The 26,417-nt window shown below is 35.6% G+C and overlaps 13 protein-coding genes and 3 pseudogenes across 16 annotated transcripts, besides 1 other annotated feature; 8 read left to right on the forward strand and 8 right to left on the reverse strand.

Moving 5' to 3' along the window:
* Positions 1–1,240: 1,240 nt before the first annotated feature.
* Positions 1,241–2,083, reverse strand: TVAGG3_0498770 (glycine-rich protein family; the record flags this gene model as incomplete). The annotated part of the gene is made up of 1 exon (XM_051236497.1): positions 1,241–2,083. The coding sequence occupies one exon, from the start codon at positions 2,081–2,083 to the stop codon at positions 1,241–1,243; it is 843 nt and encodes a 280-aa protein (XP_051094321.1).
* A 1,436-nt stretch (positions 2,084–3,519) lies between these two features.
* On the reverse strand, positions 3,520–4,362 carry TVAGG3_0498780 (glycine-rich protein family; the record flags this gene model as incomplete). Its single annotated transcript, XM_051236498.1, has 1 exon — positions 3,520–4,362. One exon carries the CDS (start codon positions 4,360–4,362, stop codon positions 3,520–3,522), a length of 843 nt encoding a protein of 280 aa, XP_051094322.1.
* Positions 4,363–5,798: 1,436 nt separating this feature from the next.
* On the reverse strand, positions 5,799–6,641 carry TVAGG3_0498790 (glycine-rich protein family; the record flags this gene model as incomplete). The annotated part of the gene is made up of 1 exon (XM_051236499.1): positions 5,799–6,641. The coding sequence occupies one exon, from the start codon at positions 6,639–6,641 to the stop codon at positions 5,799–5,801; it is 843 nt and encodes a 280-aa protein (XP_051094323.1).
* A 1,436-nt stretch (positions 6,642–8,077) lies between these two features.
* Positions 8,078–8,920, reverse strand: TVAGG3_0498800 (glycine-rich protein family; the record flags this gene model as incomplete). The annotated part of the gene is made up of 1 exon (XM_051236500.1): positions 8,078–8,920. One exon carries the CDS (start codon positions 8,918–8,920, stop codon positions 8,078–8,080), a length of 843 nt encoding a protein of 280 aa, XP_051094324.1.
* Positions 8,921–10,356: 1,436 nt separating this feature from the next.
* TVAGG3_0498810 (glycine-rich protein family) lies at positions 10,357–11,199 on the reverse strand (the record flags this gene model as incomplete). Its single annotated transcript, XM_051236501.1, has 1 exon — positions 10,357–11,199. One exon carries the CDS (start codon positions 11,197–11,199, stop codon positions 10,357–10,359), a length of 843 nt encoding a protein of 280 aa, XP_051094325.1.
* A 211-nt stretch (positions 11,200–11,410) lies between these two features.
* Positions 11,411–26,417: part of a mobile genetic element that runs on past the window's edge.
* TVAGG3_0498830 (ATP binding) lies at positions 11,447–12,118 on the forward strand (the record flags this gene model as incomplete). Its single annotated transcript, XM_051236502.1, has 1 exon — positions 11,447–12,118. The coding sequence occupies one exon, from the start codon at positions 11,447–11,449 to the stop codon at positions 12,116–12,118; it is 672 nt and encodes a 223-aa protein (XP_051094326.1).
* TVAGG3_0498840 (uncharacterized protein) lies at positions 13,398–14,060 on the forward strand (the record flags this gene model as incomplete). The annotated part of the gene is made up of 1 exon (XM_051236503.1): positions 13,398–14,060. One exon carries the CDS (start codon positions 13,398–13,400, stop codon positions 14,058–14,060), a length of 663 nt encoding a protein of 220 aa, XP_051094327.1.
* Positions 14,224–14,842, forward strand: TVAGG3_0498850 (organellar and viral DNA polymerase type B; the record flags this gene model as incomplete). Its single annotated transcript, XM_051236504.1, has 1 exon — positions 14,224–14,842. A coding segment is annotated over one exon (619 nt), but the record flags the coding sequence as incomplete, so codon positions are not given.
* TVAGG3_0498860 (uncharacterized protein) lies at positions 15,779–16,153 on the reverse strand (the record flags this gene model as incomplete). Its single annotated transcript, XM_051236505.1, has 1 exon — positions 15,779–16,153. One exon carries the CDS (start codon positions 16,151–16,153, stop codon positions 15,779–15,781), a length of 375 nt encoding a protein of 124 aa, XP_051094329.1.
* On the forward strand, positions 16,812–17,120 carry TVAGG3_0498870 (uncharacterized protein; the record flags this gene model as incomplete). The annotated part of the gene is made up of 1 exon (XM_051236506.1): positions 16,812–17,120. The coding sequence occupies one exon, from the start codon at positions 16,812–16,814 to the stop codon at positions 17,118–17,120; it is 309 nt and encodes a 102-aa protein (XP_051094330.1).
* Positions 17,225–17,410, reverse strand: TVAGG3_0498880 (uncharacterized protein; the record flags this gene model as incomplete). The annotated part of the gene is made up of 1 exon (XM_051236507.1): positions 17,225–17,410. The coding sequence occupies one exon, from the start codon at positions 17,408–17,410 to the stop codon at positions 17,225–17,227; it is 186 nt and encodes a 61-aa protein (XP_051094331.1).
* Positions 18,417–19,479, forward strand: TVAGG3_0498890 (annotated as a pseudogene). Its single transcript has one exon. A coding segment is annotated over exon 1 (1,063 nt).
* On the forward strand, positions 20,651–21,517 carry TVAGG3_0498900 (annotated as a pseudogene). The gene has a single exon. A coding segment is annotated over exon 1 (867 nt).
* TVAGG3_0498910 lies at positions 25,003–25,442 on the forward strand (annotated as a pseudogene). The gene has a single exon. A coding segment is annotated over exon 1 (440 nt).
* Positions 25,491–25,727, forward strand: TVAGG3_0498920 (uncharacterized protein; the record flags this gene model as incomplete). The annotated part of the gene is made up of 1 exon (XM_051236508.1): positions 25,491–25,727. The coding sequence occupies one exon, from the start codon at positions 25,491–25,493 to the stop codon at positions 25,725–25,727; it is 237 nt and encodes a 78-aa protein (XP_051094332.1).
* On the reverse strand, positions 25,879–26,313 carry TVAGG3_0498930 (uncharacterized protein; the record flags this gene model as incomplete). Its single annotated transcript, XM_051236509.1, has 1 exon — positions 25,879–26,313. The coding sequence occupies one exon, from the start codon at positions 26,311–26,313 to the stop codon at positions 25,879–25,881; it is 435 nt and encodes a 144-aa protein (XP_051094333.1).

Below are 26,417 nucleotides of genomic sequence, written 5' to 3' on the forward strand. Positions count from 1 at the left end.
CATCAATAACAAAGTTCTGATATAATATCCATGAATCATGTTATCATCAGTAAAACTACAGACAGTATTTCATTTTTCGAATTTATCGAAAGTGTTGAAGATATAAATAACTAAAGATATTCATAGAATACTTTTGAGAACAACTCACAAAATTTGTTTCAAATTGAGTAATTCGTATGTAGCCATTTCCTTCATGGCCAGTTTCGGTGCCGCCATGTGGACTTGGCATAGATGTTTTGCCATCAATCATCAATCCATCGGTGAATTTATAACCGCTGTAATGAATTGATGGATCGATTGAATTAGAAAATTTTATGTCACTTTTTGTCGAGGAACTCAAAATAGCGATACAACCTTTATAACCGCTAATGAAGGAGCTCCCCCTCAACCGCCGTAGTAATTGGGTAATTCGGAGTTTCCATCTCCAAAATATCCGCCACCGCCATTTCCGTCATTTTCACGATAGTTTCCTAATCTATTTGGATTTCCAGCTCCAAAACCAAAAGTGCCAGCAAGACCTTTCCAGGTCCTCACGATGTCTGATTAGCGCCAAGACAATGCTCAGATGAGCTGTTGAATCCAAACAGCCCATCACCAACACCTGCACCAGCAGCAACGATTATTCGACTTTTCAAACCGTTGAAATCTCCAAAATCGCCTGGTTCAAGACGGATGACGGATGATCCGCCACCAGAAAATTGGCCTGGACCTCCGCCGCCATAAGATGGAAGTTTTGCACCAGTATAATATTGAGATCCGACATGAAGATATAAATTTATAGGTTTCTCAAATTTAATATATCCTCTCACGTAAGCTCCGTTAGCTGCAGTTCCACCACCAGATACGTCCCATAATTCAAACAAATATTTTCCTGGCCGAAAGAAAATTTCATAAGGCTCTGAATGTGTTGCATTAATACCTCGATAATCATATAGAAAAGTTAAATTTTTCGTTTGAACCTATCTATATTTAAAACTACTTTCTTGTCAGAATCAATTATGAAAAGTGACAAATGAAATTAACTTAATTGCTCTCTGGAAATATTGAGAGTACTTGCCAATATAAGATAACGTAAACTATATAAATCTGAACAAGAATATTGAAAGGGCATCAATAATAGTTCTAAATCATTTATTCTGTTTATCAATCAATATATTTTATGCATCTAATTCAAAGCTTAAATAATCATCTATAAGTTCACATACAAATATTCAAATGTCAAATTTATTGAAAGTGTTGTTTATGATTCAATGATAAGAAGTATAAAATAACTAAAGATATTCATAGAATACTTTTGAGAACAACTCACATAATTTGTTTCAAATTGGGTAATTCGTATGTAGCCATTCCCTGAATGGCCAACCTCAGTGCCACCATGTGGACTTGGCATAGATGTTTTACCATCAATCATTACTGCGTCTGTGAACTTATAACCGCTGTAGTGAATTGATGGATCAAATGAATTAGAAAATTTAATGTCACTTTTCGTTGAAGAATTCAGAATGGCAATACAATCTTTATAACCGCTAATGAAGGAGCTTCCCCCTCCACCGCCACAATGTTGAGGTATTTCGGAGTTTCCACCTCCGAAATACCCACCACCACCGCCAGCATTCCCATCATTATCTCCTGAGGATTCTATTCTATTTGGATTTCCAGCTCCAAATCCAAAAGTGCCGGCAAGACCTTTTCCGGGTCCTCCTGATATCTGAGTGGCGCCAAGACCATGCTCATATGTGCTGTTAAATCCAAGTAGCCCGCCTCCAGCACCACCAGCATCCTCATAAAATGCATTTCCAATGAGTGTACCATCCTGAGACCCTGCACCAGCAGCAACGATTATTCGACTTTTCAAACCGTTGAAATCTCCAAAATCGCCTGGTTCAAGGCGTATATCAGATGATCCGCCGCCAGAAAATTGGCCTGGACCTCCGCCACCATAAGACGGAAGAGTTGCACCAGAATAATATTTAGATCCGACATGAAGATATAATTTTATAGATTTATCAAATTTAATATACCCTTTGACGTATGCACCGTTCGATCCAGTTCCTATGCCTGAAGCACCCCATAATTCAAACAAATATTTTCCGGATTGGAGAAGAATTTCATAAGGCTCCGAATGCGTTGCATTAATTCCTCGATAATCATACAGAGCAGTTAAATTTTTCGTTTTAACTTAGAATCAATTTAGAAAACCTTTTTTATCAAAAGCTAAGACGAAAAGTGCTCAATAAAATTAACCTTATTGTATCATCTCAACAGAATTATTGAAAGGACATCAATAACAAAGTTCTGATATAATATCCATGAATCATGTTATCATCAGTAAAACTACAGACAGTATTTCATTTTTCGAATTTATCGAAAGTGTTGAAGATATAAATAACTAAAGATATTCATAGAATACTTTTGAGAACAACTCACAAAATTTGTTTCAAATTGAGTAATTCGTATGTAGCCATTTCCTTCATGGCCAGTTTCGGTGCCGCCATGTGGACTTGGCATAGATGTTTTGCCATCAATCATCAATCCATCGGTGAATTTATAACCGCTGTAATGAATTGATGGATCGATTGAATTAGAAAATTTTATGTCACTTTTTGTCGAGGAACTCAAAATAGCGATACAACCTTTATAACCGCTAATGAAGGAGCTCCCCCTCAACCGCCGTAGTAATTGGGTAATTCGGAGTTTCCATCTCCAAAATATCCGCCACCGCCATTTCCGTCATTTTCACGATAGTTTCCTAATCTATTTGGATTTCCAGCTCCAAAACCAAAAGTGCCAGCAAGACCTTTCCAGGTCCTCACGATGTCTGATTAGCGCCAAGACAATGCTCAGATGAGCTGTTGAATCCAAACAGCCCATCACCAACACCTGCACCAGCAGCAACGATTATTCGACTTTTCAAACCGTTGAAATCTCCAAAATCGCCTGGTTCAAGACGGATGACGGATGATCCGCCACCAGAAAATTGGCCTGGACCTCCGCCGCCATAAGATGGAAGTTTTGCACCAGTATAATATTGAGATCCGACATGAAGATATAAATTTATAGGTTTCTCAAATTTAATATATCCTCTCACGTAAGCTCCGTTAGCTGCAGTTCCACCACCAGATACGTCCCATAATTCAAACAAATATTTTCCTGGCCGAAAGAAAATTTCATAAGGCTCTGAATGTGTTGCATTAATACCTCGATAATCATATAGAAAAGTTAAATTTTTCGTTTGAACCTATCTATATTTAAAACTACTTTCTTGTCAGAATCAATTATGAAAAGTGACAAATGAAATTAACTTAATTGCTCTCTGGAAATATTGAGAGTACTTGCCAATATAAGATAACGTAAACTATATAAATCTGAACAAGAATATTGAAAGGGCATCAATAATAGTTCTAAATCATTTATTCTGTTTATCAATCAATATATTTTATGCATCTAATTCAAAGCTTAAATAATCATCTATAAGTTCACATACAAATATTCAAATGTCAAATTTATTGAAAGTGTTGTTTATGATTCAATGATAAGAAGTATAAAATAACTAAAGATATTCATAGAATACTTTTGAGAACAACTCACATAATTTGTTTCAAATTGGGTAATTCGTATGTAGCCATTCCCTGAATGGCCAACCTCAGTGCCACCATGTGGACTTGGCATAGATGTTTTACCATCAATCATTACTGCGTCTGTGAACTTATAACCGCTGTAGTGAATTGATGGATCAAATGAATTAGAAAATTTAATGTCACTTTTCGTTGAAGAATTCAGAATGGCAATACAATCTTTATAACCGCTAATGAAGGAGCTTCCCCCTCCACCGCCACAATGTTGAGGTATTTCGGAGTTTCCACCTCCGAAATACCCACCACCACCGCCAGCATTCCCATCATTATCTCCTGAGGATTCTATTCTATTTGGATTTCCAGCTCCAAATCCAAAAGTGCCGGCAAGACCTTTTCCGGGTCCTCCTGATATCTGAGTGGCGCCAAGACCATGCTCATATGTGCTGTTAAATCCAAGTAGCCCGCCTCCAGCACCACCAGCATCCTCATAAAATGCATTTCCAATGAGTGTACCATCCTGAGACCCTGCACCAGCAGCAACGATTATTCGACTTTTCAAACCGTTGAAATCTCCAAAATCGCCTGGTTCAAGGCGTATATCAGATGATCCGCCGCCAGAAAATTGGCCTGGACCTCCGCCACCATAAGACGGAAGAGTTGCACCAGAATAATATTTAGATCCGACATGAAGATATAATTTTATAGATTTATCAAATTTAATATACCCTTTGACGTATGCACCGTTCGATCCAGTTCCTATGCCTGAAGCACCCCATAATTCAAACAAATATTTTCCGGATTGGAGAAGAATTTCATAAGGCTCCGAATGCGTTGCATTAATTCCTCGATAATCATACAGAGCAGTTAAATTTTTCGTTTTAACTTAGAATCAATTTAGAAAACCTTTTTTATCAAAAGCTAAGACGAAAAGTGCTCAATAAAATTAACCTTATTGTATCATCTCAACAGAATTATTGAAAGGACATCAATAACAAAGTTCTGATATAATATCCATGAATCATGTTATCATCAGTAAAACTACAGACAGTATTTCATTTTTCGAATTTATCGAAAGTGTTGAAGATATAAATAACTAAAGATATTCATAGAATACTTTTGAGAACAACTCACAAAATTTGTTTCAAATTGAGTAATTCGTATGTAGCCATTTCCTTCATGGCCAGTTTCGGTGCCGCCATGTGGACTTGGCATAGATGTTTTGCCATCAATCATCAATCCATCGGTGAATTTATAACCGCTGTAATGAATTGATGGATCGATTGAATTAGAAAATTTTATGTCACTTTTTGTCGAGGAACTCAAAATAGCGATACAACCTTTATAACCGCTAATGAAGGAGCTCCCCCTCAACCGCCGTAGTAATTGGGTAATTCGGAGTTTCCATCTCCAAAATATCCGCCACCGCCATTTCCGTCATTTTCACGATAGTTTCCTAATCTATTTGGATTTCCAGCTCCAAAACCAAAAGTGCCAGCAAGACCTTTCCAGGTCCTCACGATGTCTGATTAGCGCCAAGACAATGCTCAGATGAGCTGTTGAATCCAAACAGCCCATCACCAACACCTGCACCAGCAGCAACGATTATTCGACTTTTCAAACCGTTGAAATCTCCAAAATCGCCTGGTTCAAGACGGATGACGGATGATCCGCCACCAGAAAATTGGCCTGGACCTCCGCCGCCATAAGATGGAAGTTTTGCACCAGTATAATATTGAGATCCGACATGAAGATATAAATTTATAGGTTTCTCAAATTTAATATATCCTCTCACGTAAGCTCCGTTAGCTGCAGTTCCACCACCAGATACGTCCCATAATTCAAACAAATATTTTCCTGGCCGAAAGAAAATTTCATAAGGCTCTGAATGTGTTGCATTAATACCTCGATAATCATATAGAAAAGTTAAATTTTTCGTTTGAACCTATCTATATTTAAAACTACTTTCTTGTCAGAATCAATTATGAAAAGTGACAAATGAAATTAACTTAATTGCTCTCTGGAAATATTGAGAGTACTTGCCAATATAAGATAACGTAAACTATATAAATCTGAACAAGAATATTGAAAGGGCATCAATAATAGTTCTAAATCATTTATTCTGTTTATCAATCAATATATTTTATGCATCTAATTCAAAGCTTAAATAATCATCTATAAGTTCACATACAAATATTCAAATGTCAAATTTATTGAAAGTGTTGTTTATGATTCAATGATAAGAAGTATAAAATAACTAAAGATATTCATAGAATACTTTTGAGAACAACTCACATAATTTGTTTCAAATTGGGTAATTCGTATGTAGCCATTCCCTGAATGGCCAACCTCAGTGCCACCATGTGGACTTGGCATAGATGTTTTACCATCAATCATTACTGCGTCTGTGAACTTATAACCGCTGTAGTGAATTGATGGATCAAATGAATTAGAAAATTTAATGTCACTTTTCGTTGAAGAATTCAGAATGGCAATACAATCTTTATAACCGCTAATGAAGGAGCTTCCCCCTCCACCGCCACAATGTTGAGGTATTTCGGAGTTTCCACCTCCGAAATACCCACCACCACCGCCAGCATTCCCATCATTATCTCCTGAGGATTCTATTCTATTTGGATTTCCAGCTCCAAATCCAAAAGTGCCGGCAAGACCTTTTCCGGGTCCTCCTGATATCTGAGTGGCGCCAAGACCATGCTCATATGTGCTGTTAAATCCAAGTAGCCCGCCTCCAGCACCACCAGCATCCTCATAAAATGCATTTCCAATGAGTGTACCATCCTGAGACCCTGCACCAGCAGCAACGATTATTCGACTTTTCAAACCGTTGAAATCTCCAAAATCGCCTGGTTCAAGGCGTATATCAGATGATCCGCCGCCAGAAAATTGGCCTGGACCTCCGCCACCATAAGACGGAAGAGTTGCACCAGAATAATATTTAGATCCGACATGAAGATATAATTTTATAGATTTATCAAATTTAATATACCCTTTGACGTATGCACCGTTCGATCCAGTTCCTATGCCTGAAGCACCCCATAATTCAAACAAATATTTTCCGGATTGGAGAAGAATTTCATAAGGCTCCGAATGCGTTGCATTAATTCCTCGATAATCATACAGAGCAGTTAAATTTTTCGTTTTAACTTAGAATCAATTTAGAAAACCTTTTTTATCAAAAGCTAAGACGAAAAGTGCTCAATAAAATTAACCTTATTGTATCATCTCAACAGAATTATTGAAAGGACATCAATAACAAAGTTCTGATATAATATCCATGAATCATGTTATCATCAGTAAAACTACAGACAGTATTTCATTTTTCGAATTTATCGAAAGTGTTGAAGATATAAATAACTAAAGATATTCATAGAATACTTTTGAGAACAACTCACAAAATTTGTTTCAAATTGAGTAATTCGTATGTAGCCATTTCCTTCATGGCCAGTTTCGGTGCCGCCATGTGGACTTGGCATAGATGTTTTGCCATCAATCATCAATCCATCGGTGAATTTATAACCGCTGTAATGAATTGATGGATCGATTGAATTAGAAAATTTTATGTCACTTTTTGTCGAGGAACTCAAAATAGCGATACAACCTTTATAACCGCTAATGAAGGAGCTCCCCCTCAACCGCCGTAGTAATTGGGTAATTCGGAGTTTCCATCTCCAAAATATCCGCCACCGCCATTTCCGTCATTTTCACGATAGTTTCCTAATCTATTTGGATTTCCAGCTCCAAAACCAAAAGTGCCAGCAAGACCTTTCCAGGTCCTCACGATGTCTGATTAGCGCCAAGACAATGCTCAGATGAGCTGTTGAATCCAAACAGCCCATCACCAACACCTGCACCAGCAGCAACGATTATTCGACTTTTCAAACCGTTGAAATCTCCAAAATCGCCTGGTTCAAGACGGATGACGGATGATCCGCCACCAGAAAATTGGCCTGGACCTCCGCCGCCATAAGATGGAAGTTTTGCACCAGTATAATATTGAGATCCGACATGAAGATATAAATTTATAGGTTTCTCAAATTTAATATATCCTCTCACGTAAGCTCCGTTAGCTGCAGTTCCACCACCAGATACGTCCCATAATTCAAACAAATATTTTCCTGGCCGAAAGAAAATTTCATAAGGCTCTGAATGTGTTGCATTAATACCTCGATAATCATATAGAAAAGTTAAATTTTTCGTTTGAACCTATCTATATTTAAAACTACTTTCTTGTCAGAATCAATTATGAAAAGTGACAAATGAAATTAACTTAATTGCTCTCTGGAAATATTGAGAGTACTTGCCAATATAAGATAACGTAAACTATATAAATCTGAACAAGAATATTGAAAGGGCATCAATAATAGTTCTAAATCATTTATTCTGTTTATCAATCAATATATTTTATGCATCTAATTCAAAGCTTAAATAATCATCTATAAGTTCACATACAAATATTCAAATGTCAAATTTATTGAAAGTGTTGTTTATGATTCAATGATAAGAAGTATAAAATAACTAAAGATATTCATAGAATACTTTTGAGAACAACTCACATAATTTGTTTCAAATTGGGTAATTCGTATGTAGCCATTCCCTGAATGGCCAACCTCAGTGCCACCATGTGGACTTGGCATAGATGTTTTACCATCAATCATTACTGCGTCTGTGAACTTATAACCGCTGTAGTGAATTGATGGATCAAATGAATTAGAAAATTTAATGTCACTTTTCGTTGAAGAATTCAGAATGGCAATACAATCTTTATAACCGCTAATGAAGGAGCTTCCCCCTCCACCGCCACAATGTTGAGGTATTTCGGAGTTTCCACCTCCGAAATACCCACCACCACCGCCAGCATTCCCATCATTATCTCCTGAGGATTCTATTCTATTTGGATTTCCAGCTCCAAATCCAAAAGTGCCGGCAAGACCTTTTCCGGGTCCTCCTGATATCTGAGTGGCGCCAAGACCATGCTCATATGTGCTGTTAAATCCAAGTAGCCCGCCTCCAGCACCACCAGCATCCTCATAAAATGCATTTCCAATGAGTGTACCATCCTGAGACCCTGCACCAGCAGCAACGATTATTCGACTTTTCAAACCGTTGAAATCTCCAAAATCGCCTGGTTCAAGGCGTATATCAGATGATCCGCCGCCAGAAAATTGGCCTGGACCTCCGCCACCATAAGACGGAAGAGTTGCACCAGAATAATATTTAGATCCGACATGAAGATATAATTTTATAGATTTATCAAATTTAATATACCCTTTGACGTATGCACCGTTCGATCCAGTTCCTATGCCTGAAGCACCCCATAATTCAAACAAATATTTTCCGGATTGGAGAAGAATTTCATAAGGCTCCGAATGCGTTGCATTAATTCCTCGATAATCATACAGAGCAGTTAAATTTTTCGTTTTAACTTAGAATCAATTTAGAAAACCTTTTTTATCAAAAGCTAAGACGAAAAGTGCTCAATAAAATTAACCTTATTGTATCATCTCAACAGAATTATTGAAAGGACATCAATAACAAAGTTCTGATATAATATCCATGAATCATGTTATCATCAGTAAAACTACAGACAGTATTTCATTTTTCGAATTTATCGAAAGTGTTGAAGATATAAATAACTAAAGATATTCATAGAATACTTTTGAGAACAACTCACAAAATTTGTTTCAAATTGAGTAATTCGTATGTAGCCATTTCCTTCATGGCCAGTTTCGGTGCCGCCATGTGGACTTGGCATAGATGTTTTGCCATCAATCATCAATCCATCGGTGAATTTATAACCGCTGTAATGAATTGATGGATCGATTGAATTAGAAAATTTTATGTCACTTTTTGTCGAGGAACTCAAAATAGCGATACAACCTTTATAACCGCTAATGAAGGAGCTCCCCCTCAACCGCCGTAGTAATTGGGTAATTCGGAGTTTCCATCTCCAAAATATCCGCCACCGCCATTTCCGTCATTTTCACGATAGTTTCCTAATCTATTTGGATTTCCAGCTCCAAAACCAAAAGTGCCAGCAAGACCTTTCCAGGTCCTCACGATGTCTGATTAGCGCCAAGACAATGCTCAGATGAGCTGTTGAATCCAAACAGCCCATCACCAACACCTGCACCAGCAGCAACGATTATTCGACTTTTCAAACCGTTGAAATCTCCAAAATCGCCTGGTTCAAGACGGATGACGGATGATCCGCCACCAGAAAATTGGCCTGGACCTCCGCCGCCATAAGATGGAAGTTTTGCACCAGTATAATATTGAGATCCGACATGAAGATATAAATTTATAGGTTTCTCAAATTTAATATATCCTCTCACGTAAGCTCCGTTAGCTGCAGTTCCACCACCAGATACGTCCCATAATTCAAACAAATATTTTCCTGGCCGAAAGAAAATTTCATAAGGCTCTGAATGTGTTGCATTAATACCTCGATAATCATATAGAAAAGTTAAATTTTTCGTTTGAACCTATCTATATTTAAAACTACTTTCTTGTCAGAATCAATTATGAAAAGTGACAAATGAAATTAACTTAATTGCTCTCTGGAAATATTGAGAGTACTTGCCAATATAAGATAACGTAAACTATATAAATCTGAACAAGAATATTGAAAGGGCATCAATAATAGTTCTAAATCATTTATTCTGTTTATCAATCAATATATTTTATGCATCTAATTCAAAGCTTAAATAATCATCTATAAGTTCACATACAAATATTCAAATGTCAAATTTATTGAAAGTGTTGTTTATGATTCAATGATAAGAAGTATAAAATAACTAAAGATATTCATAGAATACTTTTGAGAACAACTCACATAATTTGTTTCAAATTGGGTAATTCGTATGTAGCCATTCCCTGAATGGCCAACCTCAGTGCCACCATGTGGACTTGGCATAGATGTTTTACCATCAATCATTACTGCGTCTGTGAACTTATAACCGCTGTAGTGAATTGATGGATCAAATGAATTAGAAAATTTAATGTCACTTTTCGTTGAAGAATTCAGAATGGCAATACAATCTTTATAACCGCTAATGAAGGAGCTTCCCCCTCCACCGCCACAATGTTGAGGTATTTCGGAGTTTCCACCTCCGAAATACCCACCACCACCGCCAGCATTCCCATCATTATCTCCTGAGGATTCTATTCTATTTGGATTTCCAGCTCCAAATCCAAAAGTGCCGGCAAGACCTTTTCCGGGTCCTCCTGATATCTGAGTGGCGCCAAGACCATGCTCATATGTGCTGTTAAATCCAAGTAGCCCGCCTCCAGCACCACCAGCATCCTCATAAAATGCATTTCCAATGAGTGTACCATCCTGAGACCCTGCACCAGCAGCAACGATTATTCGACTTTTCAAACCGTTGAAATCTCCAAAATCGCCTGGTTCAAGGCGTATATCAGATGATCCGCCGCCAGAAAATTGGCCTGGACCTCCGCCACCATAAGACGGAAGAGTTGCACCAGAATAATATTTAGATCCGACATGAAGATATAATTTTATAGATTTATCAAATTTAATATACCCTTTGACGTATGCACCGTTCGATCCAGTTCCTATGCCTGAAGCACCCCATAATTCAAACAAATATTTTCCGGATTGGAGAAGAATTTCATAAGGCTCCGAATGCGTTGCATTAATTCCTCGATAATCATACAGAGCAGTTAAATTTTTCGTTTTAACTTAGAATCAATTTAGAAAACCTTTTTTATCAAAAGCTAAGACGAAAAGTGCTCAATAAAATTAACCTTATTGTATCATCTCAACAGAATTATTGAAAGGACATCAATAACAAAGTTCTGAACTAACAAAGAAATTTTCGAAACCAGATACAATGACATTTACAACAGAAATTATAAATGGTGAACCAGCAACTCCATTTGAATTTGTTAGAGGTCTTCAACCAGATACTTTTGAATTTTTCTTGGATAATTCTATTGAACTAACATTACATTATAAAAGTGGAACAAATGCAACATTTCATCCGGGAGATACATTCCAAATGGTATTTAATGACATAAGTTCTTTAGAATATGTTTATAGAGTTATGAGCATATATGATTTAATATATCCTATAGGAGCTGTTTATACGTCTATGAATCCAATAAATCCAAACACTTTATTTGGTGGTAGATGGTATGAAATAGTTGACAGTTTTCCATTCTACACTAATACGCAGTCAATGAAGATGGGAGGTTCAAAGAAAATAGGTATTGAAAACCTTCCTTCACATATGCATAGGTTCAGTGGAAGAACATCTGTGGAAGGAAACCATTCACATTCAATAACAAAAAGAGGTTATACAAATCTTGCAGCGGGTTCGGATAGACAGGGAATGCATAGATATGATATTTCAACTGACCCAGTAGATTCAAGCACAGGTATTTTCTGTGGAACTGCAGGAAATCATACACATGTTGTAGCTGGTATTACAGACCCAGCAGGTAATGGAAAAGATTATATGCCTCCTTATATAACAATGCACGCTTGGATACGAGTTGGTTAAAATCTTTAACTTTACATAAATGAGCTTGAAAGAAGTATTCGAACAACATCCATGGAGGTCATTTAAGAAATTCAATGAAGCTGCAAAGAGTTGGGGATTTACTAACAGAGCTGAAGTGAAAAGGTTCTTTGACAAAAATGTTGTACATCAAACAAAAATAAACCCTTACGACTACTTTTTACCAATTTACTCCAACACTCCTGACGCATACCAATTTGACACTCTCATTCAAAGCAGAAAATGTGGTCATAAACATTCCTCATCTTCATTAATGTTAACACTCGTAAAGCATATGCATATCCAATGAAAAATAAAGGAACTCGTGAAGTGTTAAGAGTTTTACAAAAGTTTGTAGCAGAACATAGCCCAAGTACTTTAACATCAGACCAAGACAGTGCATACCTCAGCAATGAAATCACAGATTTTCTCATTAAGCATAACATAACTCACTACACTACTGAAGACCATAACCATAACATACTCGGTATCATTAACCGCTTCATAAGGACTCTCAGAGATTTAAATCAAGAGCGAGACTTTACCGAAGAAACAATGAAACATTTCATCGAAGTTTACAATTCCTCAACACATTCTACAACAGGACATACACCAAATTCAATGACACAACAACAAGAAGAAAAGTATATACAAAAGAAACGAAGCCAAACACAAAATATCAGAAATTCAACACAATTTACTCTCATTCCTGGTACAAAAGTTCGTGTAGTTCTTGACGACAAACCATTGACAAAGAAACGTTTAAGGTTAAGTCGAAATTATTATATCGTAGACTCTACGCAAGGTAATGGATATCTTATAAAAGCTGCTGACGACTCCATAGCATTTTACCCTCGACATAAATTAGTCGAAAGTAGTAATGGCAAACTTGCTGAAACCATTGACGAAGCAAAGCGAGGAGTGGTTATTGAAATACTTGACTATAACACAAACGATGACACTTATAAAGTAAGATATGAAGGAGGCGTTGAAGATGTTATACCATCTAAGAACTTGAGAGAATCTAAACCAACTCATCTGGGACCATTAGAGCGGGAGTACTGGAAAGATAAAAACATGCCAGAAAGAATAAGAAAATTCTTCTAAACTTTTTCGTTGGATGTAAATCAGACAAAAATATAATTTAGGTGAAGAGGTGAGATGTCACCTGTTTTCTCACCTCTTTTTTCACCTCTTGAATTTTCATGAATTTTCACAAAAGACCAAAAATAAAGTTAGTTTTATTTTTATTTATTTTTTTATTTTGTATGTAAGAACAGAAATGTCAGTCGAAGCAAAAACATTCACGAACAAATCTAATGGTGAAACATTCACAAAAGGCACTTATAACGGTATTGAAGTCTTACGTAGAGACAAGGATGGTTACATTAATGCAACAAAGATGTGTCAGCAGTTTAGGAAAGACTTTAGAAGGTTGTTGGAAAATAAGTCCTGGGAAGAGTATTTTAAGGCATTTTGTGAAGAATATACCAACCCGCGGAAAACAGCGGGTTGCTTTTTATACAAAATTCATGCAGGAATTCCGGATGAAATCAAACAGGTTAGAGGAATGTATGTAGACCCAAGACTTGTAAACTATATTGCAATGTGGGCTTCTCCAAAATATTGTATAGCAGTTGGAAAAATTATGGACTCCATAGACAAGAAAGTTCATGAGAAGTTAGATGAAGAAGAACTCGAAGATACAGTGGAGAATGCTAAACCTTTGTTCGAAGAAGAAGTTGGAAAAATGTGTGAAAAACAATTAGAACATGAACGTGAGATATATTATGGTTATAGAGATTCTCCATACGAACTAGACCAATGGGAACAAGAAGATTTAAAGAGAGAATTTAGAGAATATGAACTCGCTAAGATAGCATTTGAAGCTGCAGAAAAGAAGTTAAAAGTTTGGGGTCGTTTTGTACAAAAATATTGTGAGTAAATGAACCATTTATTTTTATTGAATTCACCAAAAAATATAATTTAGGTGAAGAGGTGACATCTCACCTGTTTTCTCACCTCTTTTCTCACCTCATGAATTTTCCCGAAATAAAAAATAAAGTTAGTTTTATTTTTATTTATTTTTTTATTTTGTATGTAAAGATATGATTTCAACAATCGGCACAACAACAATTCAAGCCGCGAACGGCGGGACTCTGTCCACAACAACTTCACCAAACTCGTTAGTCATGAATCCTACGTCAATGTTAGTAGAGATGAAAAACTTCATTCCTTCTTCATATACTTTTGAAACAAAAATCCAGAAGATAAAGCAAGAACTTTTAACAAGTAATTTAGACTGTAGTGCGAAAGATGAAACAAATGAACAGTATCTTTATGAAATGCAGGACATTATTGACCATTTACCCAAATTGCCTGAAATCCAACAACAAAAACTCACTATTCCTGAATTCGACGAAATTGAAGTGAAACCAACTGACTCAGTAGAAATAAAGAAGTTCATACGTAAAGTAAATTATGAATTCCTTGGTTTTCATTGCAACCATAAGGTTATGGACAAAGATTGCGACATGGTATATAAAAACATTTCTGACATATATAAATCTGAGGAGTTTAAGACCTACGATAACTTTGTTTCATTAGTTGCTGAATGTGTTTGGGAAATAAGAGATAAAGATAGAAGAGGTAAGGTATGGAATGAACAGATAAGACCCGCTATGTTTGAGATGAAGAAAACCATTGACGCCTTAGTTGTTTTAGCAGGTAAGGTTTCAGAATATAACGCAAAGTTGAACCCACAATGTTCTAAATGTAAAGCAGCAATGAGGAAATATAACTACTCAGTCAAAGAGATAGAAAGAATGAGAAACGACTATGCAGACTTAAAGAAAGAAGCAGAAAAGCCAGCAGAAGATAAAATGAACATGTTAGAATTTCTGAACAAAAACTATCCAACAGCAGAAGATTTCCTTCTATCTGACGTCAAGAAGAAATATAAAGAAACTTTCGGCATTGTTAAAACTTTTGACATACTGACAGAAGAAATAGAAGCTACGAAATTGTTTAGGATTTCAAATATACATCGTACAATTCATGTAAAACGCTTATAAAATAACTAGGGTGAGAAAACAGGTGAAAAAACAGGTGACATCTCACCTCTTCACCTAAACATTATTTTTACTGAATTTAGCAACAAAATTCTGAGTAAAATAATTTTTAGGGCTTGTGTCAAACCGTTGAGTTTTCACAAAATTTAAAAAAATAACGTTTACCATGTGAAACGTTTATAAAATAACTAGGGTGAGAAAACAGGTGAAAAAACAGGTGAGATGTCACCTCTTCACCTAAATTATATTTTAGGTCAAAGCTTCCACGAGAGAAAAGATTCCTCATTCGCTAAGGATTCCAAAAATGAAAAAATCATTGATTTCGGCTGAGAAAAAACAGCAAAACCCTTCTTCCACGGAACAAAGAAATAAAGAAGAAATAAAGTAAATTTTTTATTTATTCCCGTGGAAGATAGAGCACTTTTATGACACTTTTTATTCACGACAAACAAGACAAATAAAGAAAATAAGAAAATACGGCGCCGTCGCGGTTCGAACCACAGACCCTGACCCCTCCATAACACCACCTTAGACCACTGTGCTACGTAGCCTGTCGACATAAGATTTTATAAATTGCATATTTGACGTAAATTTATTTCCATCTAGCTTCCCACCGCATAAGATATTCATACGTGTTTGTAAGACATTCATTAAACTTCTTTTCTATTGCATCTAATCTTGCGTTATTTTTTTCAATAACTTGTCTGTATTCTTCATCATCTCCAGCAGTGTTTGGGTCTTCACGTTTAAAATATTCATTGTTAACCAATTTTTTATCTACAAATTTTATTAGTGTTTGATTCACTTCGTTATGATAACGGTCATATTCTTTCAATACGTAAGTGAAGACAAAATGCGTCGTACCTTCAATCTTAAAGCTTAAAGAACTTTCAACACAGTTTTGAGGGTCTGTCAGTGCGTCAATGAGATAGTATTCGAAGTCAGTCAATAATCTTTTTAAAGTCATTTCATACAGGATAAAATTTAATGTTGTGAAGAAATAGTGTTTATCTCAGAAAAAATAAAGTTAGTTTTTATTTTATTTATTTTTTTATCCTGTATGTAAAGACAGATATGTCAACATTAGAGAACACAACAACTGCTATCGTTCATGAAGTCATAAATGAAGAATACGAATACATACAGTATAACAAACAATTGAGACTCATTCGTTCTGTCAAAGACGACATGTACCAAATGCAAAGTATTTTGACGGCTTGTTTTGCTCCAGATACTAAGCTTCCTAAAGACTGGTTTAGGAACCAAAGCACCATAGAACTATTAAGTGAAGCACAGCGAGACGTACTTTTTCTGAAAACAGTGAAGAACAGCGAGTAGGTAAAAAATCCCAGTCGCCAAAACTCTATGAAAACCGTGAAAAATTGCCAAACGGTTTGAGAGGATATTATGTTCATAGACTTTTAGTAAATGCAGTTGCAATGTGGGCTTCACCACGTTATGCTTGGAATATTTACAAACTTCTTGACGAACTTCACAGACAAGAACGTGGAGAGATGGAAAAGAAACTTCAAGCAAAAGATGAAGTCATTGAATCCAAAGACAAAAGCATACAGAAAAGAATACCACGTTCAGTACCAAAAGGAAAGGAAAAGAACTATAAGTATATGATTTATACTGAAGAGTTGGAGAATGAAGAAGATAAAGATATGGTTATGTTGCATTTAGTCAGAAGAAACAACAAAAGCTTTTACGACCTTGCTAAAATATATAAATCTGACAGAAACTGGTTCTATCGTGAAAACTTACCGATTTCAATGACACCGAATGAGCAAATAAAAGAAATTGTCAAAAATACTCTTCCTCAAACACACTATGACATCAAAGGTTGCACAATACTTACCTTCAAAGAAGACTTAACATTACTGAAGGAAAAAATAACAGAATATTTCGATAACTTCAAAGAGGAAGAATGAAGTCACGACAACATTAACGAAGAAGTCACGACAACATTAACGAAGAGAGAATGAGGTGAAAAAACAGGTGACATCTCACCTCTTCACCAAAAATATATTTTTGCTTAAATAGCTTCAGGGTCAATTTCTTCAACCATTTCACTTCCTTCGTCAATGTCAATTGAAGCTTCTTCAACCTTTGGTAAGAATTTCTGTATAACATCTTTGTTCGTTATTGTCTTCAGAGATGAAGGATAATATTTCACATTTGTTTCACCCTTCTTATATTCTTTCTGTTCGGAAAGATTCATAGCAATACTGAAGAAGTCAATGTTGGAGTTCTTTATAAAGTATAATGAGTATCTTTGACATTCACGAAGAAACCCTTTTGTTTCAAAACTACTGCTAACTCTTGTGAAGTATAACGTTTGCGGTCAATGACAATAGCTAATGGTCTGACATACTGACCGAACTTAGATTCTTTCACAAACTTCTTGTTAAAGATAACATTAACGTTTGCAGAACCATTGAACTCATTCTTGATGGCAGTAGCGAGAGCATTGTATGAAAAGAACTTGCAATCTTGCATGTGTTTCATTAAAATAAAAATATTAAATTATTTTGAAAAATAACTTAAAAAAATCTAATCTAATTTTTTCAAAAATATTTTTTTATTTCCTACTAAAGATGTATCGGAAGTTGTCTAAGTTAGAACACTCGGAAATAAAACAACTTCTTACAGAAGCTAATATAGATGTTGCAAAGCATTACGCAACAAACAAAAAAGCACTCGCTGACTTCATTAAAGACTATAATGGTGCAATAAGTTATGATAGAATTCATGAGTTCATAAAGCCGCAACGCGGCGAGGACGAAGTCCATGCAAGAGCATTTCCTTTAAATGACGTTGCTATTGACTTATATCATAGACGTTCAGTACCTCATGAAGTAAGAAGAGAAATGTTTGACATAACAAATGCAAACGTTGGTGAAACAAGAAGAGCTGTACCACATGAAGTAAGAAGAGAAATGTTTGACATAACAAATGCGAACGTTGGTGAAACAAGAAGAAGAGACGACACACTGAAACAACAGAGAAGAGAGATGTTTAAAAGTGCTATAGAACAAGTTCGCAAAGCTAACGATGTCATTCGTTCCATTGACGACAAACCAAAAGAAGGTGAGAGATGGTTAAAGAAAGATGAAGAGAATAGGAAGAGAAATGTGAAGTCAGGCAATAGACTCATTGACTTTAACATCGAAGCTTTAGATGAACCAAACAGAGACTACTTACACAAACATTTCGGTAAGGTTTTCATGAGACTCTTAGAGAAAATTAAAATAAACTCCAACAGAGATGGATGGTATGTTATAAACTTGGTGGAAAGTATGAATGTTCTACGTTAAACCTCAATAATATTGGAACATTACTACATCAGCTCTTGAAGGAGAACTTTATATCAGAGATAGAAGCAAATGCTGCAGGTATTGTTGAAATGCACTATGACTTCTTCTTGACAAACATAAAGAATCTTACCGAAATAAAGATGTATGATTTAACAGAATATGAAGGCTTAACGATGTCAGATGTAAAGAAAGGCAAACCAAAAAAGAGACCATATAGAGATGAAAGCACACTGACAAATGACCAGAAAGCCATTTTGGAAGCTCTTAAGCAAACAGGAAACCCAGCACTTATAGAAAGCTTTTGGAAAGATAATGGTGAAAAGAAGTTTTATAAGAAGAGAAGCGGGCAGTTCTGGAAGTATCTTTGCACATTACCTATAAATCTTGAACGCTACCAAATCTTCAATGAACTGAACAAAAGAACTGCAACACTTATGACAGAGGACAATTGTTTCGTTTATGCTTGCATTCAGGCTGGAGTAAATGAAGAAACTATTGACCACATGAGAGAAGTCATTCGTGTTAGAGACTTTCCTCAAAGTAAAGTACAAGAAATTTCTGACGCAACAGGTATAGCATTTAATGTTACCATTGGTTATTTCAATGACTCAAGACATAATGAAATAAAGAGATATATACCAAAAGAATGCGAAACTGTTAGAACTATTGACCTACTTCTTGTTGAAGACCACTACATGCTAAATGAAAGACTTCCAATGACAACATACTTCATTCGAAACTATAAAGAAATCTTGAAGGAGTGTGGTGGAATGAACATTGAGAAACAGATGAAAATATATACAAAGAGAGAGAACAAATATGTAGTTCGCATGGATAGAACTACACCGCTATGGGATGTTATGAAAACATTGTGGGAGTGCAAATATTTCGAACCTATTTCTTATGGAGAACTTTTCACATATACGACTGACTTATATAAACAGAACCTTGCACCATTTAAAGATTTGACATATGCTCCAAAGTATTGTGTACAACTGAAGAAGAAAGCAGAGTCAAAAGAAGTAAATAAAGCTAAATGTAAATTCATACCTGAGCACGTTTTCTTTGCTGACTTTGAGTGTAGTACGGATGGCTTTCATAAAGCTTTTAACATCTGTTATGACAGTGAAGATGGTTCAGTTAGTGAAAGCATTTGGGGTCAAAACTGTGCAACAGAATTTTTGGAAAGACTCCTGACAAGAGTTTAATATATTTTCACAACCTCAGTTATGACATAAACTTCATCTTAAGACACATGACAGAAGTGAAAGGAACTCCCATCATTAAAGGTTCACGAACAATGCAAATAACTGGTTTATATAAAGGACGGGCAATTATTATAAAAGACTCTTACAGTGTTATAAATAAGAAGCTTAAACTATTTCCTGCTATGTTTAACTTACAAACAGGACCGAAAGAAGTATTTCCATATAACTACTACAGCAGTGTTTTGTTAGCAAATGACAACAGAACTGGTGTCATTTCTGAAGCATGTAAGTTTATCCATGATGCAGATACATTTATGAAGAACATAGATTCCATCAAAGGTTGCAGAATAGATGAAAACCACTTCGACTTAGAAAAATATAGCACGTTTTACTGCAAACAAGATGTAAGAATTTTAAGAGAAGGTTTTGTAAAGTTCCGCAATGACTTATTGAAAGAGTTTGATTTAAACGTTTATGACTACGTTAGTATTTGTTCTATTGCTAACAAATTGTTTGAAACAGAGTATACTTCCCGAATGGAAATCTTTATGACCTCTCAAATAAACCAAGAGAATTTATTTCGAGATGCATTCAAGGGGAAGATGTATGTTGTCAGATAACATGAAACAAAAGAGCAAAAAGAAACTCATTGCTGACTTCGACACTGTTTCATTATATCCTTCAGCTATAGCAAGACTTTAACTTTAGAAGGAATTCCAAAAGTATTGAAGGATGAGATGCTAAGCACAGAGTATCTCATGAGACATTTATTCGATGACGACAAAAAACCCATTGGTGAAAAGTTTATGTCTGGCTTCTTTGTTCTTCATTAAGATAACAGAGATTGGTATACCCAGACACTTTCATTTAATAGTTTGCGACCCTGAACTAAATCCAGAACTTAACGTTCCAAGAAGTTCAAACACTTGCTGTCTCATGCATGTTGACCATATAACATTACAAGACCTCATAAAATATCAAGTGTCAAATGTGAAGTGTTGCAAGGATACTATTACGATGGAAACAGAGATATGAGAATAAGAGATGAAGTAAAGAAGTTGTTTGAGTTAAGGTTAAAGTATAAGAAAGAAGGAAATCCTTTGCAAGAAATTATAAAACTCATTCTGAACAGCATTTATGGCAAAACTATTCTATCTCCTATTGAGTCAAAAATAACCATAGTAAATGACAAAGATGCTATAAGATATGCTATAAGAAATTACAACCATATAGTGAAGTTCGAAGGTTTGGATGGTTCAGATAAAACTATTTTCAAGCTAACGAAAAGCATTTGCAGACACTTTAACTTCTGTCCACTTGGTGTTAATATTCTGTCTATGTCAAAACGTATTATGAATGAAGTATTCTGTACTGCAGAGGACATGGGTCTTCAAATATTTTACCAGGATACCGACAGTATGCACTTATATAATGAAGACATCCCAAAGCTTGCAGCAGAGTTTAAGAAGAGATATGGTAGAGAACTTATAGGAAAGAACCTTGGTCAATTTCATAGCGACTTTGCAGAAATAACACCTGGAAAACAAAGTTTAGCTTATAAAAGTATTTTCTGTGGAAAGAAGACCTACATAGACTTACTCACTAACGATTTAAATGAAGTTGCATTTCACTGCAGAATGAAAGGCGTGAAGCAAGATGTTATTGCTTTAACCGCTAATGAAATGTTTCCTGAAGCTATACAATGCTATTACAATGAAGATAAGAACATTCACATACCTGTTGGAACATATGACAAAGACTCTGAGTTCAGTTTAATGAAACTTTACAAAGCACTTTATGATGGTCAAGAGATTGCATTCGACTTATGTAAGTCATGTCAACCTTGCTTTGCTGAAAAGTTCAACTTTTCAATAACGACTAAAACAAGCTTTATTCGTAAGTTGAAGTTCTGAGGTCATGGGCTTCGCCCTTGCCGCTAGCGGCTTATTTTTGTCAGCAATGAGGTCATGAATGAGTCATGAATGAGGTCATTCGTGATAAAAATAAAGCTAGCGTAGATTTTACAATACTGCGATGGTAAGTTTAAGAGTTGTGCTTCAATGTAGAGACAGTCTTTATGGTCTGGAGGCAAGAACACTGGACATTTTATGGTCATGAGTGGAGAACATGTCTATCCAAAACTCACGATTGAAGCCAGTTAATTTATAGTATTTAGGGTTAGGAAGTGGTGAAGTTCTTGTATGACCAATGAACTCATTTTCAACTCCTTTACTTAAGTTTGAATATAATATAGCTTGCTTTCTATCCCAAATGCCAGGTGTTACAATCTTTGAAAATTCATTTTTCCTCGAAGCATTGCATCATAATTGAAAACATTCTTAAATCATCACTTGGTTCAGAGATTTGAAATCTTATACGTAATGGATTTTCTTTCTTTTAGCGACTTCATTGAATGGTGAGAATACAATGAATTGACAGTCATGAGTTCCATCTTCATTTTCATTAAATTCATAATGAAAGTCTATAAGTTGTGGCTGACTACCTTCTTCTTTCAGTTGTGCAAGAAACTCACGTAAAGGCTGTAAAGTTTGTACTTCAATGTTGAACTTTTTCTCGAACATCTCATTAAATGAAATCATACATTGCAACAATGTTGTATCGTCTTTAAAGTATTTGTATATGTGAATGTTTTGGGCGCTTAAAGACTGTTCGTCATTTTCTATCTCGACTTGAAGTATAAAGTCAACCTTTCTGAAAGCACGTGTTATATACATAGATTTATGCACAATGTACTTCTCTTCATTTATGTTCACAATCCAGTCTGTTGGAAACTTAAACGTTATCTCTGTTCCCCTTTATTTTGACGTCAGGGTTTTCACTACTGAACGCAACAGTTAAAGGTATTTGTCTATACATTTAGTTCGGATAAAAATAAACCATTTACTCCTTTCTTTGCTTCAGCTTCTTTAGCTTTTTGTTCTTCCTTTGCTTTTGCTTCTTCTCTAGCTTTTTTCGCCAGCAAACGTGGGTTCTTCTGTCTTCCAGCAGCTAATGCAGCTAGTTGTTTTTTCACTAAGTTTTCTCTTTGGTCTCTCTGGCTTTTGTTCTTGTTTTTGTTCCTTCAGTTCGGATAAAATTTGCTCGCGAATTTCTTTCTTCAATGCTTCAACATCTATGACCCCTTGGGTCTTGTCCGTAGGGCTTGTTGAGTCATTTGACTGCAGATAAAAAACTAAATTAAAACTTTAACCGATGTAAAATGAGCTTGTCAAAATCAGAACGAGAGTCTATTATATTAAATGACGCCAGAGGAATACAAATCCTTTCTATTATGTAAGTCAGAGTAAGATGGTAAAATATATGTAAGAAAAAGAAAGGTACCATTAGCGAATGCAGAGAGCGACAACATTAAGGTGCATGGCAAGGGTGAAGTCCACGAAGCCCATATAAAACTTCTGTTCAAACTGAGCCACCAAAAGAACAAGAAGAAAAGAAGCCAGATGTACTTTCAATAACGAACCAAGAGCTTATTGCAAAGTTCGTGAATTTCATATTGAAAAGCAAACCGAGTCAAAGAACCCTGACCCGCCAGTGAAAGAAGTCGAGACAAAAGAGAATGTACAGTTCATTGAAAATGTCAAGAAACAACTTCCACCACGAATGCCAAGAAGAAGAGTGAGAATAATGAAGTAAATAGATATTTTTATCTGAAGTAAATACAATGCAGAACGAACAGTTAAACGAATTTACTCCAGCAGAGCATATTCATCAGATTCGCTCATATTTCGATATCATAGACAATGCAGTTCAAATTGGTGACACTAATAGAAAATATTCTGACGCAAAGATTCCATCACAACTGGAACTGCTAAAGATAACACATGGGTAACATTCAATCTCTCACCTCCTGGTGAAAATATGTTGGACCTTTACAATACATTCATTACGTATAAAATGGAAGGTCAATTTATTGTAGATAAAGAAATTGGTTCAGGTTCCAATAAAACAAACCCACCAGGATTTTGGATTGGTTTCGATGACGCTTTCTATGCAGTTGCTGGATATCAAATCCTTGCAAATGGTCGTATCGTATATTCTCAAGACAATGCAAGAGAAGAAGCATATATAACTTCAAACTCACAAACTACGAACAAATAAAGAAAGTAGATGTTTTCTCAAAGACTCGACATGAAGATGTATGGAGTCATTCGGGAACATGCAGAACAGGACAAATTGTTAGTGGTCCAATTACAGCAGGAAAATCATTTGATTTTAAACTCGTTTAAGAATTCCTGTTAGAAGATTCCTTCCATTAGAAGCTATTCGATTTATTCCAGCTTTTGCAGGAAACATTCAGCTTAAAGTAAAGTTCAGTAGCGACGCCTTACAATGCACATCTATATCTGTAAATGATATCATTGCTTTCAATCCAACTCTTAAAGTTGCATTTGCTTCAGATTCAAATCCACCGACAAATAAATTTGTTCCATGGAATGAACCATTCACTATGATAACGAAGGCAGTAGAAGCTAGTGGAACAGTTACTATTACAACTGTAACCCAGCAACTATTTCGAACAAAGATGGATTTTAATGAATTGTTTCATTCATCCAAAGTCATTCTCTTTAGACCCTAACATTTATACAGAACTTGTAGAACATTATACAAACGAGGCTTTATGTTTTCCTGTTAAAGTTATGGATTGGATTCCTATGGACGGTTCATTCTCAAAGAATACAGATAGTTCAAGTGCAACATTTACAGCAGCTTATACGCCTATTAATGTTAAAAGTATTTGGGCACTATTTAGAAAGAAAGACAACTATTATGTTAATTTTGAGAACCCTAAGTTTAAATATCTTCAGCTTTCCATGGGAGCTTATGGAAATATGCCTGCAGAACCTGAAAAATCATATGGACTGTATTTTATGAAATGGTTGCGAACGCTTGCAATACAAACAATGATATGATTGGATTTAATGAAGATGTTATGAGGTCATTGGTGGATGATGGTAGTGTGGAACATAAATGGGATAGCTATGACACAACACACATTTCTTATGTGGTTTTCCAACAGAAGTGGACTTTTGCTTCCAGCAAGGTCAAACATCTTACTGCTCCCAATAACATACAAATTGTCTGTTAAAGGACCTATTGAACTAGCAACAGAAAATGTACCAAAGCCACTTATTGGATTTATGAGGGATTGTTGCTTTGCCATTCAGGTGCGTGCTAATGGAATCCCAATAATAAGATTAGATGACTATAACTTAGCTACGGACGACAGTGAGGAATAAAGGATGAACGTTTATTTTTAAAGCTTATAAATGAGTTCTTCATCAAACTCTCGCGAACCTTCACCATCTATGAAACAAACTTTACCAAACGATTATGGAGCACCTATTGAATATTTCTTACGAGCTGCACAATGGCAAAGAGCAGTCTCACCAAGTTAGGTGTTCCACCAACTCCTGTCAAAAATAGCATTTGGTCAAGTCCTTATATAAAATATGGTCTCCCACTAGGTTTGCTAGCTACAGCAGGAGCAGTTATGATGTTGAAAAGAAATAAAGCAAATGTTATAAATAATACTGAAGTAGCTGAATTTGAACAAACTCCGACACCATCACAAACAACACCTTCAATGACTCCTGAACCTATGAAAGTACAAACTCCTGTTCAAAAGTCAACTCCTAAACCGACTCCAACATTTAAACCAGAACCTACTCCTCAAATAAATCGTAAAACTCCTGCGTTTCCTTACTGAAAAAATAACGTTATTTTTATTTAATATTAAAATTTTTATTTGATTGAAATGACGACTAAAGTCACTGAAGCAATGAAACAAAAGTTTTTGGTAGAATACATTAAATCAGGAGCGGTTCCAGAAGGTTTTTACGTTCATACTATGAAGGATGGTAGAGTTCAGTTTAGAAAGATAAAGCAACCATTAGATAGAGAAGGTATATTAAGGAAGATTAAACTTCATGAGGACAACATTGCTGAACTTAAGAAGAAGTTAGAAGAGTTGGAGAAAGGAAGAGAGTTATAAAGCAATGAATTCAACGGGTGAAAAAAGAGGTGAGATTTCACCACTTCACCTAAATTTATTTTTGTGCTATGTTTTCATACGTGTGAGGGTGGTGATATCATTAATTTTAAGTTTATTTTTATATAAATGACAAAACAAAAATATAACATATCTACTCAACAGGAATGAGACCCTTACTGACTATGTATTCGTTTAATGCTTGATGAAAACAATGGTACATATTATCGTATGGGTATACACAGCGTCTGTTTCCATCGTCGTCGTATATGTAGAGCTCAAATCCAGTCCAACCTTCTTTTGTACAATATGTAGCTTTATTTAAGTATGCATTTATGTAGATAAGGCAATTTTCTTCATCGCTCCAGAAATAATTTTTATTCTTTGTTGAAATAGTTTTCGTTCCTCTGCGACCATAAGGAATGTATGCAATGAACTTTGCGTCATAAGGGATTGTAATATATTCAGGGTTTCTTTCATCGTCAATGGGTCTGTCTTTGTTAAAATGCATGTTTCTCAGTTTTACTTGAGTTTTGAATAGTTCACGGAAACGTTCTGGGAAAGAGTCATAGTAAATGTAGTCGGACATGTCTTTGTAATGAAATAAAAAATTTAAAAAAAATAAAAATAAGGTTATTTTTTATTTAGTGAGGACGGTAGTGAAGTCATTAGTGAAGTAGTTAGTGAAATCAT

The sequence above is a fragment of the Trichomonas vaginalis genome, chromosome II (assembly GCF_026262505.1).
Source record: "Trichomonas vaginalis G3 chromosome II, whole genome shotgun sequence".
NCBI classification, from domain to species: Eukaryota; Parabasalia; order Trichomonadida; family Trichomonadidae; genus Trichomonas; species Trichomonas vaginalis.